General features: G+C 40.6%; 1 protein-coding gene across 3 annotated transcripts in view; it reads right to left on the reverse strand.

Annotated features, from left to right (window-relative positions):
- The window catches only part of CSRNP3 (cysteine and serine rich nuclear protein 3), a 176860-nt gene that overhangs the window by 4257 nt on the left and 157669 nt on the right, over positions 1–14934 (reverse strand). For all 3 annotated transcript variants that reach the window (XM_077447555.1, XM_077447553.1, XM_077447554.1), the window contains 2 exons: positions 13388–13647; positions 3551–3847 (listed from right to left, as the gene is read on the reverse strand). In XM_077447555.1, the coding sequence (XP_077303681.1) occupies positions 3551–3847; positions 13388–13647 (557 nt within the window). The remainder of the gene's footprint in view (positions 1–3550; positions 3848–13387; positions 13648–14934) is intronic.

The raw sequence follows: 14934 nt of genomic DNA on the forward strand, positions 1-14934 counted from the left end.
CTATCTGTCAATCACAGCTAGCTGACTGGTAGATCAGCTATTCTGCTCACAGGACATGCAGAGCGAGGGGTGAGCTGAGGGAGGAACAGCAGTTTGGGGTGGTAAGCTGAGCACAATACCTGGCAAAGTTTAATGCCTGGAGGGAAGTTTATGTGGAAATATACGAAGGGTTGGAATAGCAGCGAGTGTGTGTTGGAGCCCTGCAGAGTTTGCAGCCCTCCAAGCTAACATACATCTCCTAAGCAGGAACACATCACTATCTCCCCAAGCATTCTGTCTAGATAATGTGCAGTTCATTTATGACCTTTCCGTTTAACCCTGTGTTATCCAAACTCTGTTGAATGAAAAGTGTAAACTCACCACATAAAAACACTCTATATACAAAATAACATTCCCCAAGATCAGAACATGATGTTCACGTTTGCATGGAAGCACAATTGAATGAATGCTGATTATTCAGAGAATTACCGTATTTATGTTTATTGAGGATTGTTTTTTTTTATGTACAAACAGTTAAGCTTCATATACACAATACAAAAATTGGATGAAAAATACCACTTATGAAGCGTTCGTGCATATGAGCGCATTTTTTTTTTTTTTTTGGTGGGGAAGTGGATCTAGGGTGGGAGTTCCCACACTTTTTTCCCCAGGACTTGACCCCTGCATATACCCTTGCTCAAATCCCAATAGCTTGTACATGTATTTAAAGGAAAAGTCCAGCCCGAGCTCATTTGAGTGGCCTTCTCCTATAGGTCACAGGAGTGCAATTCATTTTGCACTCCATTGACCCATTTTCAGTAGAGAGCACTCTGAAGCCCGCTCTCTGCTGATGTCGCCAAGATCAGTCCAGGTACTGTGTCATCCCTACTCTGGTTCCGCCAGGTGCCTGGACTGATAGGCATCTCAGCCTCTCTACAGCTCAGTGCTCCAGTGAACGTGGAGGAGCAGAGCAGGAGAGTTGCTGACTGACAGGCAGCATCTCACCACGCAAGGAGGTGAGAACCGAGCCATCAATGGTGTTCAGTGGATCGCTTTTCAGTGAAGAGGCAGCAGGGGAGCAATGCTGCATCCACCTAGGCAAGTATCCTCTCACTGCCAGTGACATTTATAAAGTAATCAGTGGCTATTTTTAGCTCTGATTGCTGTATAAAAGGTCACTAGACCCAAAAAAAAATAATAAAATAAAAAGTATCCAATCTATCCACCCTACTGGTCGCAAACCATAAAGAAAAAAAAAATGAAATAATCCTATTCCCTGTTTTGTAGACACTATAGCTTTTGCGCAAACCAATCAATATATGCTTATTGCGATTCTTTTTACCAAAAATATGTAGACGAATACATATTGGCCTAAGCTGATGAAAAAATTGTTAAAAAAAAAAAAAAAAAATTGGGATATGCATTATAGCAAAGTACAAAAATGTTGTTGTTTTTTCCCAAAATGGTCCGTCATTTTTTTGTTTATAGTGCAAAAAAATAAAACCGCAGAGGTGATCAAAAGAAAGCTCTATTTGTGGGTGGGGAAAAAATAAAAAAGGGACATGAACTGTTTGGGTACAGCATTGCATTACCGCTCAATTGTCAGTTAATGCGACTCAGTGCCGTATCGCAAAAAAAAAAAAAGGGCCTGGTTATTAAGGGGGAAATCCTTCCGGGGCTGAAGTGGTTAAACGTGTATTGCAATATATGTGATCTAAATAACAGTTAGGCCGCGTACACACGGGCGGACTGTTCGCCCAACTTTGTCCGCTGAACAGTGTTTGGGCGGACAGTCCGCTCGTGTGTGGGCTTTCAGCGGACAGTTTCAGCGGACAGTTTGACGGACAAGGTTTTTCGGAAATTCCGTAAAACTGTCCGCTGAAACCTTGTTTCAGCGAACAGTCCGCTCGTGTGTAGGCTTGTTCGTCAAACAAAGTTGCGCGCATGCTCAGAAAGGATTTTCACGCCGAAAGTTATAATGCAGTGTATAGGACGTCGTATTTTTCGTCCCGTCGTACGTGCCGTTCACGTCATCGCGCACGGTTTCAGCAAACTGTTCGTCCGTCGTGTGTGGCCATGTCCGTCCATGCTAAGTTTGAGCGGACTGTTTGCAGAAACTGTTTGACGGACAAAGTTGGGCGAACAGTCCGCGCGTGTGTACGCGGCCCTACATTGCATAGTTTGCTGGACAGGGTGTAGCAGTTTGCAGAGGGTCCATCCAGAATTTCTTCTGGGTCTCCCACTGTTGTCAATCACAGCAAGGGAATGGGGTGGGGGTGGGAGGAATGAGGCATGCTCACCATTACACAGAGAAGACAAGTATAATGCTTTAACTATTTAAAAAAATAAATTGAACCTTTAGAACCACTATAGAGTATGCTCTTCCACAATGCATTATAGGATCATGTGTTAGGGTGCACTTCAGTAAGGCAGCTCACTGCTTTGAGTGGATTTGCAGCACACTTCAACCCATGAAGAATTGAACACGCACCTTTCTTTTGACACAGCAAACAACAAAATACTCCTCCTGTCCATTGTATGCTGCACTGCTTTGTCTGCTACTGTGCAGTGCACATTGGGGTACCATTCACCGTGAATAGGCCCTATATCTACAGTCATTCTAAGCCCATTTCCACTCTACAGGGTTCTGTTTTAGCAGGTTTGTTTTTTGAAAGTGAAAAGAACACCAAAAACACACACATACACACTTCATCCATATAAACAAAAAAACAAAAAACGATAACAATAATACTACTACACTTTTACATGCAACTAGCACAAGAGGCTGTATTGCTCTCAGCCTCTTGTAATCCTCTGTACAGGTAGGAGGCAGCATCACTTTGACCCCTTTCACACTGGGGCGGCGGGTCCATTAGTGGTAAAGTGCCGCTAGTTTTAGCTGCGCCTTTCAGCTGCTAGCGCGGTGCTTTAAATCCCCGCTAGTGGGCAAGGAAAGGGTTAATAGCGCTCATTTTGCATCGCTGCTGAAGAGCTTTGCAGGTGCTGCCCATTCATTTCAATCGGTAGGGGCAGTGAACACCGCTCCAAAAGACGCTGCCCGCAGGACTTTTTTTTTCCCTGTCCTGTAAGTGCACTGCTGCAGTGTAAAAAAAGCACTTGGGCTTTCACACTGGGTGGTTTAAGAAGCACTTCACAAGCGCCATTTTTAGCTCTAAAATGCCTGAAAACATCCTAGAGTGAAAGGGGTCTAAATGTACTGTGTGCTCGTCACCTTCCAGGCTGGGGTCCAGTATATTGCAACTATTTAACGCGATACTAAATACACTCTGTTTAATTTACATTGCCCCTTCTATCTATTTCTGTATGATGGCACTGTAATAATAAAAAAAAAAAAAAAAAAAAAAAATGGAATATCACACGGTTTTAAATTGGTATATATATATATATATATATATATATATATATATATATATATATATATATATATATATATATATATATATATATATATATATATATATTTGAAATCAAATATTTAATTATTGAATGTGATTTGTGTGATTTTCCTGTGAGTCATTTTGTAGAGCCCTATATTAGAATGGTGGCTCACCTGACATTTGATGCCTGCAAGGCTGCATGTGCAAGTTTCCGGGTCACAAAATATTCTGCAGTCACAGCCACAGTCTTCTCTGGACAGCCGGATGGCTCGCAGTTCATGTTTCTCTTCCACATCAATCTTCTTCACCCCTGATGCCCGCAACAAGGCTCGCCGCTTCTTTGTTGGCAGAGGTTGTAGAAAGAAATATTCATCTACTTCTGTGTTATCCAAGTCAATGTCATCATCTGAAATATCATCCAGTGTGAGAATGTTGGCTTCATCAGACTCTATTGTGCCATTCTTTGTAATCTGAAATCAGAAATAAATAGACTGGTCAAGAGATTATGTTGTATTTTATTGTACAACCTCACATATATCTATCTAGGGGAAAAAAAATAAAATAAAGGATTTTCCCCTAATTCCCTTGGTAGTGTTCTCATGCAACGTAATGCCATGATTTTCTCAAGAACTCCTACCGACAGTCATCCCCCAGGAGGCATATAATCTCATTAAAGTATATGTCTAAGCACAATTATAAATAGTAATATTATAATAATTAAAAATAAAATAAACCCTATGCAGTACACCTCTCCAATACACACTTTTCCCCATAACATCCTGTTCACTCTGCTGCACGTAAATCCCAAGCAGGGTTAAGAGCCCTACTCAAGTTCTCTCCTAATGGAATATAAAACATTCCCTTGTTATGGAGATAAGGAGAGGAGAGCGACAGGTGTCCAGCAAAGAGAACTTGGCATGCTTAACAATACTGCCTGGCACTTCATTAACGTATGTGTTGCAAACTGCATAGGATCACTTTATTTTTATTTTTAGTCTTTGCCCAGACATCCACTATTATTTAAGGCCACTAATTTAGCATTTCAGGGTCTTGCTTTATCAGGAATCTTAGAAGAGCATGAACGATGAATGCAGGGCAATTATGACCCTACAAAAAGCTACCACCCAATATAAAACAATTACCGAATGAGAAAAAAAAAAAAATGGGGTGGGACTTTACCTTGCAGGGGCTAATAAATACATTTACATATACCTATAAAGTCCCACCCCATTTTTGTTCTCATTCAGAAATTATCAGGAATCTTATCAGCCCCTAAAGGATGAATACTTCCCTGCACCATCCCCCTATAAATTTAGAACAGGGGAAGTCACATATGGGGTAGAGGCAAAGCCCATTATGTTTCGCCTAAGGCCTCATTCACATGGGGTGTACTAAATGATTCAACTGTGCAAGGGCCGTGTTTACCCACACAGGAATGCACAGGTGTTGTGTGCAAGCAGGCCCATTGAGGTCAGTTGGGTCACTGCTCTGAATTTGACATCCATGAGTGTGCATGGCCCAGAACTCACACCAGGCCCAGTGTGAACAGCGGTGGTGTCCATGTGGTTGTTGCATCAATTGACATCAATGGGACTGCATGTGGGTGTAAACAGCCCTTACACATCCATATGCTGTAGTACATTTTATTTCAACAAGGCATAAAGAGGAGCTCCAGGCTCCCTCCCAAATCAAAAAAGTCAGAGGTGTCCTCACTCTAGCCAATTCCTCAAATTGGCTGTTGGGTGCCGACGCTGCCACCTCAACTTCACAGCCAGCTGAAAAATTTGGTTTTGTTTTTTTTTCCCCCCCGGAAATTTAAAAACCCCCCACACAAATGAAAACAAAAACTAAGAAAAGGAAAATCCAAAAATTCTAAATAATGACTGACTAATAACCACTATTAAAAATTATAGATTTTGGAATTTCCTTTCAAAATTTGGCTGTTAGTGAACCTAACAAAATACAAAATGTATCTGAAGTTATGAATTATCCAAAATAACGAATGCCGCATCTAAACAAATGGAGCAAAACAATATAATACATTTTTTTATTATTAATTCCTTACATTCCATTAATTTAGATATGGCATTTGTTATTACAGATAATTCGTATTAGTTATGTTCACTAACAGCCAAAAGGGGAGGTATGGCTTTTGGTCACAATTCTTCCACGAAGACCACTTTTTGCCAGACTTCTCTGGATAGTACATGGGTATACCTGGGTCCTACTGGTTTCTGCCATTTTTGTGCTGATGGCACTGTTGAACATTTTCCAATGTTGAAGGGAAGGAAGCATGATGCATCTTGCATCTAATGCATTAGGTTTCCTTGGCTGACCATTGGTCTATTATCCTCGGCAGTGCCAGACTACTGGTGTCCTCATTGCTGAGAAATCCAGGCAGATTCTTATCCATCATGACATGCCATTAGGGAGGTGTGTTTAAAGAAACAAGAAGAACAAAGAAACCTGGAAGTGTCTGTAAAAGTGGGGCATCTGTACCATGTATAGAACCTGCTTCAGCAAAACTACATTTATAAAGAAAAAAAAAAGAAAACACATTTAAAATTACTGACATTACCCATCCCCCCCCCCCAATCCCAAAGAGCCTAGTATGGATTTTAAAAGGGAACCCCATGCCAAAAAAAAAAAAAAAAAAAAAAAAAAAAAAAAAAAAAAAAAATGCGTGGAGTCCCCTCCAAGATCCATACCAGACCCTTATCCGAGCATGCAGCCTGGCAGGCCAGGAAAAGAGGGAGGGGGCGAACGAGCGCACCCCTCCTCCTGAACCATACCAGGCCACATGCCCCAAAAGTACCTCCCCCCCCCCCATGTTGATGGAGATAAGGGCCTCTTCCCCAACAACCCTGGGCTGTGGGAGTCTTATCAGAATCTGGAAGCCCCCCCTTTAACCGGTGCATGCTGAGTCAATGAAGTCATAAGGGGGTGGCGCCATCTGGTGATGACGCCAGATGGCACCGCCCCTTACCTATATAAGAATTGTCAAAAAGAGCCTGCAGTCAGCGGTTAGCCTTCTTTGCGGGCAGAACTTTTGGTATGGTTTGGGGGGGGGGGGGGAGGGGGGGCACGCTCATTTGTCCCTCCTCTCTGCTTGCCTGCCAGGTTGCATGCTCAGATAAGAGTCTGGCATGGATTCTGGGAGGGGGGGGGGGGGGGGGGGGGGGGAGGGGGTTGGCATGGGGATTCCCCTTAAAATCAATACCAGACCTAAATTTTATATATATATATATATATATATATATATATATATATATATATATATATATACACAAAATTTTTTTTTTTTTTTTATTATACAACCCACGTCGTTTTTATTTTTTTTTTAAACATTTTTCTATGGTCGCCCAACTTATTTTTCCATTCAGTTGTCAGCGGGGGAAGCCTGTTGACAACTGACGACTCATCCGTTGTTAAGGACACCACGTCTGGCTTTCTGGCCTGGTCTTTAACAACCAGCTATTTAATTAGAGTGCACTGTGTAGTGTGCAGTGAATTGTGGGGCGCAAGGTGGGCAAACACCCTGCAAATTCGGGTGTTTGCCAAACGGGCAATGTTTGGGCCGAACTTTTGCTCAGCTTGAATGGTTTGCCCAACTCTAGTTAATATGGTTCACAAATTAAGTTTCTCTTTCTTCTGTCTAGATACAACGTCCCACCCCTGCGATCTAACACATTAGTAGACGTTCATTATTCTAAACAGCATAGGTTTTTCTGTAGGAAAAGCACAATTTATATTTCCATCTTCCTAAAAAATTGCTATGCCTGTGTATTTTCATGTTTTTGCTGAATTAATTAATTTCTTACTTAAATTTCCAAAAAGCTATTTGAGGATCTCTCAGGGGCTGACACAAATTAATAATAATGAGCCTATTTGCATAGCAATGGCCTCATTATCTTGCCGACTTCTGAGAAATGCTACATTCGGAATCTTAATGTCGTCGCTGCAATTGCCGTATTTCCTCTCTAGTGGATACAGCAGAGACGCTGGCTTATAAACATTGCCTCCTTCAATTTGAAGCATCTTTACGCCACAACTGGGAATTTACACTTTATGGTTTAAAATTATTATAATAATATATGCTCATCTCTGCACAAATCTTTCTTTGGCAAGGTACCATCCATATGAAAGGAGAACACAAAAGAACATAATCAAAGCCTCGTTTTACAAGCCCTGATTTTACGCTTTGACAATTTAGGGAACCCATAAAAAAAAAGCAAAAAATCCTAGCCCCCAACTGCACCTCATTTGGAGCAACGGTTCCTCTTTTGGAACCAAAATCTTCTGTTCCTTCTGCCCACCTTTCTTACAAAGATGGCCCTCTTTTTAAGATCCAATGTATAGACCTCTATGAAAAGAAATATATAAACCCAGACCTTTCATCCAACTCCTGTTATTGCAGGTGTTAATTTAAAAAAAAAAACAGTGGTGAAAAAATAAATAAATCGCAAAAAGTGATGTTGACCAATTGTTTTTGTATTAATTCTTCATTGCCAACGCAGTTGGGGGGTATGGCAGTGGTATGTCCCTTACCTATATACTTTGTTCTAATCCGGATTTGAATCTCAAAATGTTGCCAAGGATGCATGCCCTCTGATTTCAGAGGCAAGTGTTCATGTGCTAGTCATAGAATAGGTCCACAACTGTTAGTTTTGTCAATGTTACTTAGGTTATATCACTAATAGCCTAGTATTTATGGGGGCTTAGTTGTGAAACACCAATATGGCATTTCTTGGTGCATGGCACTGCTCTGACATTACACAGCTGCTAGGACAGACTTGGAACCAAATGTCACAATCTGCACTCACTTCTCTCGATGAAAGACTGATTCAGACACATCAGTGTTAAGGTAGGCATTTCATCCATAAAGGCATGTTCATCCACAGAGATGATTAAATGGAGATGGTCACATCTGCTTCAAAGTTTTTTTTTTTTTGCTATTGCAAAAGGTCAAAGCAGTGATCATGATCTAGAGCTGTGGTTTGCTACCTCTGAATGGCACCTAATGGCCATTTTAATGAAGAACGTTTACCACAACCCATTTGCCCTGGTTTATATATAAAAAAAAAAAAAAAAACCCACACACCAGGAGCTGGGCCAATTATTCACTTTACTGTAGCATTTCCTTATTTTATATTGGAAATGTTGCATTTACTGCACATTTGCTGGACACTTCCCAGTTTGAGGTGGCAAATCTGTTTTATAGTGTTGAACTCTGGTCATTCTGCAATCCATTGTGATGTCACCATTTTCTCACTTTGTTAGTGAATAGATGGGAATTTGCCATTTGTTTATTGTACTTGCTCATTTATTGGCGTATAACACGCACTTTTTCACCCTGAAAATCTGGTGCAAATAGTGTGCGCGTACAATTTGGACTGCCTAGGAGGAAACGGGAAACGGGAGGGGAGCGGGACAAGGGCTGTCAGATTACATACAGCGAGAATCTCCTGTTTAACCAGCGGCATCTGTAATAGGAAGTCCTGTCTCCTGGGCCGGCATTGGACCACTGTTCTGTCTACCATAGAAGCCTGTGCAGGAGGCGCCACTTTGTATTAAAGGTACATTAAAAGGTGCCATATTCATGGCAATGGTGAGGCTGCAGATGGGCATTGATCAAGCTGCAATGATGGGCAATGACCCTTATTTTGCTTCAAAGTTGTTTATTTAAAATTTTAGATTTTTTCCTGAAACGTCCCTCCTAAAACAAAGGTGCGTGTTATACTCCTGTGCGTGTTATATGCCGATAAATACAGTCGTTTAGTTTAGTCTGCCAGTAAATATGCGAGGAGGCATCTCAAAGCCTTCAACAGGAAGTTACCCTCACCCTGCCATCCAGTAATGATTTGACTTTGTCTAAGAAGAAGATCTGGAGCAGCTAAGGGATAAGAATCAAACTTGCTTGCATTGTACATGCAGTTTTTTATTGAAAGATGCCAGCTTAACTTTCTTCTTTTCTAGGATAGCAAGCCAGGTATTGAAGGGAATGCCCAATCATAATTCTACCTCCATCAGCTAAAATTCCCTGCAGATTCATTGTAGATTAAACCCCAAAAGGGCCATACTGTACTTTCAGATAAGGTTTCTCCATAGGAATGGCAATAAATGTGACACCTGGTAAACATGCAGGTAATCCTTCATAATTGCAGTGATCATTATCCAAATAATGCAGAGATATGTCACATACACACGAGCAGACTTTCGACGGACTAGGTCCGATGATCTTCCCGACAGACTTTCGGCGGAGTTCCGACTAACTTTCCGAATGAAAGGACTTGGCCACACAAATAATCACACCAAAGTCTGATGGATTCAAACGTGATGACGTACGACCAGACTAGAATAAGGAAGTTCATAGCCAATAGCTGTGCTAGCGTCGGTTTTCGTCCGTCGGACTAGCACACACACACACACACGAGCGGATTTCTCGATAACTTGGTCCGGTGGAGTTCTGGCAAAAAAAATTTAAACATGTTCTATTTCTAATGTCCGTCAGATTTTTGGATATCAAAAGGTCTGATGGAGCCCACATATGATCGAATTGTTCGCCAGATTCGTTCCGTCGGACCTTTGCTGTCGAAAAGTCCAGTCATGTGTACGCGGCATTACTGGGTCAGAATTCATGACTGATAATGGCCATGAATTCTGGGCTGATACAGAGTCTGGTTTTAAAGTTTACAACCATATTCATAAGTTTATATTTCTCCCCTAAAAGTTTCCTTGTAAAAATGGTAGAGTGGTCACATTTTTTATTTTTTCATATATTTGGGGTTGTCCTTTGTCCACCATATATTGCAAACATCTAACCACTTGATACACTTTCATCATATTGTTCGTTGCACTAAATACCCCTGATGTGAGGTTCTCTCAGATCTGGTCAGTACATAAGGTGTATTGGCACATCCTGCAATGCTTTTGGGCTCATGAAAGTATGCTACACTTTACTGGCTGGAGGATCATTAGAACTCGAAAATGCTCCTGAAGTCTTTATGCCTGTGCAATAATGGCTGAATATCTTTCTGAGCATTCAAAGCTCTTGCTTTATGTTAATAAGTTGAAGCTGATCATCGTTAACATATGCATTGGTATACCGTATACAGATGGGATAGTTTTATGGAGGAGAACATGCATGTGTGATAGGGAGGGTTAGCTGCTGTTAAAAAGGCAAGAAAAATAGCGTGTAGATTTATAAAAAAAAAAAAAAAAAAAAAATTTTATATATATATATATATATATATATATATATATATATATATATATATATATATATATATATATATATATATATATATATATATATATATATATCATCCATATATATTACATCCGTATAAAGTATAAAAATTACAAATGGTATGGTCGTCAAGAATGAACGGCTGAATTATTGATAGGTATACCTTACCTGTGTTAGTAACACCATCTTCTCTATGTTCCCTTATAATCACTAGGAAATGTGCCATTCAGCTCCTCGATTTAATGAATTGGCCCCCAGCAGGTGCCTGGGCACCCCTTTCAAACTGATGGGACCAGGCCCAGTACAGGAGGGCTGGCTGTACTGCTTTATCAATGGCCCTGGGTAGCTTATGTTGGTCTGTTGGTGGGGGCAATTCAATAAATCAAGGAGCTGAATGGCACACTTCCATGTGATCATTAGAAGTGCAAGTGATGCCAACCAATCCGATGTTCAAGCAAGGATTTATGTTCAACCACCTGTCATGCGTTTCAACGAAGTAACTAATTTATGTACGTTAACGAGTGTTGTGGTAAACACTTCACATCTACTCTGTCTGAGTGTACTGTTGCAATCTGTTACTTCTAACCCCCTATCTGGCTGACATTTCCCATGAACATTTGTCCATGTGTTATTTTATTACCAACTGTGTCTATTATTCTACCAGCTAGGTTTCCTTGTTAATGCTTAAAAATACATTTCAAATACCTCATTTGTTTTTAGCCAGCTGAGGGGGGTCTTTGAAACTTCAAAGAGCAATATTGTTTTTATTGCACTATGATCATATACTTTTTTTTTTTTTTTTTTTTACAATGGGAGAGAAGCTAATGCACAATTCAGTATGTGACATTTTCTCATCCTCCACCTGGGTCATTCTTCTCCCCATATCTTGTCAATGGACAGCACAGCTTGAATATAACAAGGAAAGATGCTTTTAAAAACATAGGAACTGAGCATTTTCTCTGGTTTAGACCTATTCAACTAAAACGAAGTGGTGAACAAAAAATGACAGTAGCACATTTGACAAAAAATAAAGTTATTTTGTATTACAAAGGTTTGTAAATTACTTTCCTGAAAAGATTTTTTAAAAGTGGCAGGGTAAAGCAACAGGGGGGTGGTGGAAGGAAGCCACATGCTTCCTAAAGCAGAGCTCCCCCTAAAAAGGTGAAGCTCCACTTGTTTGCAGTGGTTTTGACAGGTACCCGCTTCTACTTCTGGGTAAGATTGCCCATGTGCATTTCTGGCCCCTCCTCCTCACTGCCTTCTGGGACACACACACACACACACACACACACACACACACACACACACACACACCAGAAGACATTGTGACCATTCAAAAAGCACAATGCGACTCGCACATGTGTAGTAGGAAACCGGTTTCCCCTACTTACAGTGTCAACATCACAGGTGTCCTTATATTAAAAGTCAGAAGCTACAGTATTTGTAGCCGATGACATTTAATTTTCTTTTTCCAGACTGGAGCTCCTCTCTACACATGGAAGTAATGAGTATTATTGCTTTTGGCAGTTGGGAGGCATGAATCCCTCCTATCGTTTGCATTCGAAGATGGTGCCATTTTACCCTCTTTTCTGCAGTGGTCTTGGTCTTGCATGTGACCAATTATAACAGTAGCTGTTTGAGAGCTTGAAAGTTTGGTTAAGAACCAACATAAGGCACATTGGCCTTTGTGACAGTCATCAATAGAAGCATATCATAACGGTTTTGGGAAATTGTTAAAAATCAGTGGGTTTAGTTTTGCTTTAAAAAGGGGTTGTAAACCTTCAAGTTTTTTCACCTTAATGCATCCTATGCATTAAGGTGAAAGAACACCTACCAGTCCCCGCCCCCCCCCCCCCCCCCCCGTTTTACTTACCTGAGCCCTGGAGTTCCACCTGGCGGAAAACGCTCTCTTCCTTTGCCCGGGGTTCTCGGTTCTTGATTGGATAGATTGATAGCAGCGCAGCCATCGGCTCCTGCTACCGCCAATCAAATCGAACGATGCAAGGCCAAGTCCGGAGTCTATGGAAGCAAGTGCTGTACTCGGAAGTGTGCCCGCAAGGTAACACCCCAGGAGAGCACTTCTCCTGGGGCATTATCTGATAAGAGGAGGAGCTACGAGAGCCACCGAGGGACTCTAGAAGTTGGTGTTTGGGCCACTCTTTGCAAAACGAACTGCACAGTGGAGGAAAGCATGACTTTTTTTCTTTTTTTTTTTATAACAAAGTACATTAAAGGCTAGGCTCACATTTAACAAACTGGCCCTTGGTAACTAGGGATCCCATTAGTTTAAAATACACTGCCATTTGTAAAAAATTTTAATGCAAGTGATAAAAATCGCTCCTCAAAATAAGTCTTGATAGTCATTTTGTTGTATACTATGTGCTGAAATTTAACTGGAGCATAGGAATGAAAACATTGAGTTTTTCAGCCATTTACAAACACCACAGTGCGTTTTCAAGTGCATTTTTTTTACTGGGGCCCCTAGTCTACATGTACCAATTTCTAAGGTGCACCAAGCCTTTAAAATAATGGACAAAGCACAGGTTTTCTTTAGGACATAACTACCCTTTAAATAAAGATTCTTTAGCAGTCACATCATCCACCATTTTTATATCCAATTCAGAACCCTTCTCCTTGAGGCAGACTGGTTGAGAGGCCCAGAGATGCTCTCACACATGCCAGTCCCTCTGACATTTGCCAGGGTTATTCAATGGCCAGTCCAGCCTCCAGGCCTGGTTCATACCCCAAATATAAACGTTACCTTCTGTTTCAGAGAGTTGAGTTTTTCTTCTCGCAGATGATCTCTCAACATTTCCTTATGCAGCCGGTCTTGCTCGACAGCAAACTCTCCCAGAGTGTACTGACGTATACTGTTGTGACGGCTGGACATCCCCAAGGTACTTCCGCCTTGACTGGGTACACTGGTGAAGCCTTGTCTCCTGGTGAAATAATACACGGTGACACAGTTGAAGCGCACATTCTTGGCTCTCAGCCTCTTCTCTCGCTTTAGAATGGATGATGCTGGTAAACAAAAAGAAAAGTATTTCAGAGATTACACTTGCTGTGTTTCAGAGTGAAGTATACTGTAAAAACAAAAGAAACTGAATAATTCCTACACATTTCATACATAAATTAAGACCTACAAGTCTTAATAAACACTAGTTCTCAGACCTAAAGTATATCTAAACCCAAAAAACTAGAAATGTTACTTATTGCAGTCCTTACGTGGTGGCTGCATTCGGGTTTTAATATGTTTTTTTCCACCCGTATTTTCACCTTATCCACCCAGGAACTTCCTGTCCTAGGGTGGCTACATTCGCTTCTGTACAGTATCTATGCAGGAACACAGTAGCTACCCTTGGACAGCGGCACTGTAAACCTGTGGAGAGGGTAGGGTTAGATGGACTAGTAGATTTATGCCCCATACACGATACGAAAATTGTACGAAAAATGCTGCATTCGAGTTGATTGTATGATAATTGGATCGTCAGTACAGAGCTTTCGAGAGCCGATCAGGACAATTCATCCGATATTATTCTATCGAACATGCACGGAAATTTTTGTTTAATCATTAGAGCTAGTAGAATAAAAGGATTTTAGTTTAATCAGTAGACCTGTTGTTCGAAAATGCAATACAAATGCATTACAACACCACTTACGAATTTTTATTATGTTTTTGTGACTTTAGTAAACTCAGATTCAACGTGAGATTAGCAAAAAAAAAAAAAAAAAAAATGATAATTTGTCTGGTAATCGGATTGTGTGTACGGGGCATAAGCCGGACTTATGCCTAAGGCCCCTTTAACACATGTGGATCGAACATTAATACATCTCAATGGAAGAACAGATGTAAATGGATGATCATCCATTTACATTGGTCACCATCTTTTTTTGGAATGGTTTAAAGCCCTATTTTTCTGACCAAAATAAATAAAATGGATCGAATGAAAAATGGATGTAAATAAAACCTGTCCGTTTTTTAGCATGAAAGAGTGGGTAAAGACTCCAAACGAACGGGGGAAAAAAAAAAAAAAAAAAAAAAGAGAAAAAAAAATAAAAAAAAAAAAGCACACCATGAATGACAAAAAGTGACTAAATAGTCCACGTGTGAAAGGGGCCCAACTCTACGCAACACTTTTCAAACAGACTAACTTTTTCCATTTGTATGGTTAAACTTTTTAACCATACAAAATACATCTGATCCTTGTACATACTACTGTCAGTAAATGGTTTGTCTCTACCCTTTAACTGCTACCTTTTGCTGGATAACTGGGTCTATTTTTTTTTTTTTTTTTTTTTTATTTTAAG

This window comes from Lithobates pipiens, unplaced genomic scaffold (assembly GCF_037356315.1).
Source record: "Lithobates pipiens isolate NorthernLeopardFrog02 unplaced genomic scaffold, aLitPip1_a1.2 Scaffold_22, whole genome shotgun sequence".
Lineage (NCBI taxonomy): Eukaryota > Metazoa > Chordata > Amphibia > Anura > Ranidae > Lithobates > Lithobates pipiens.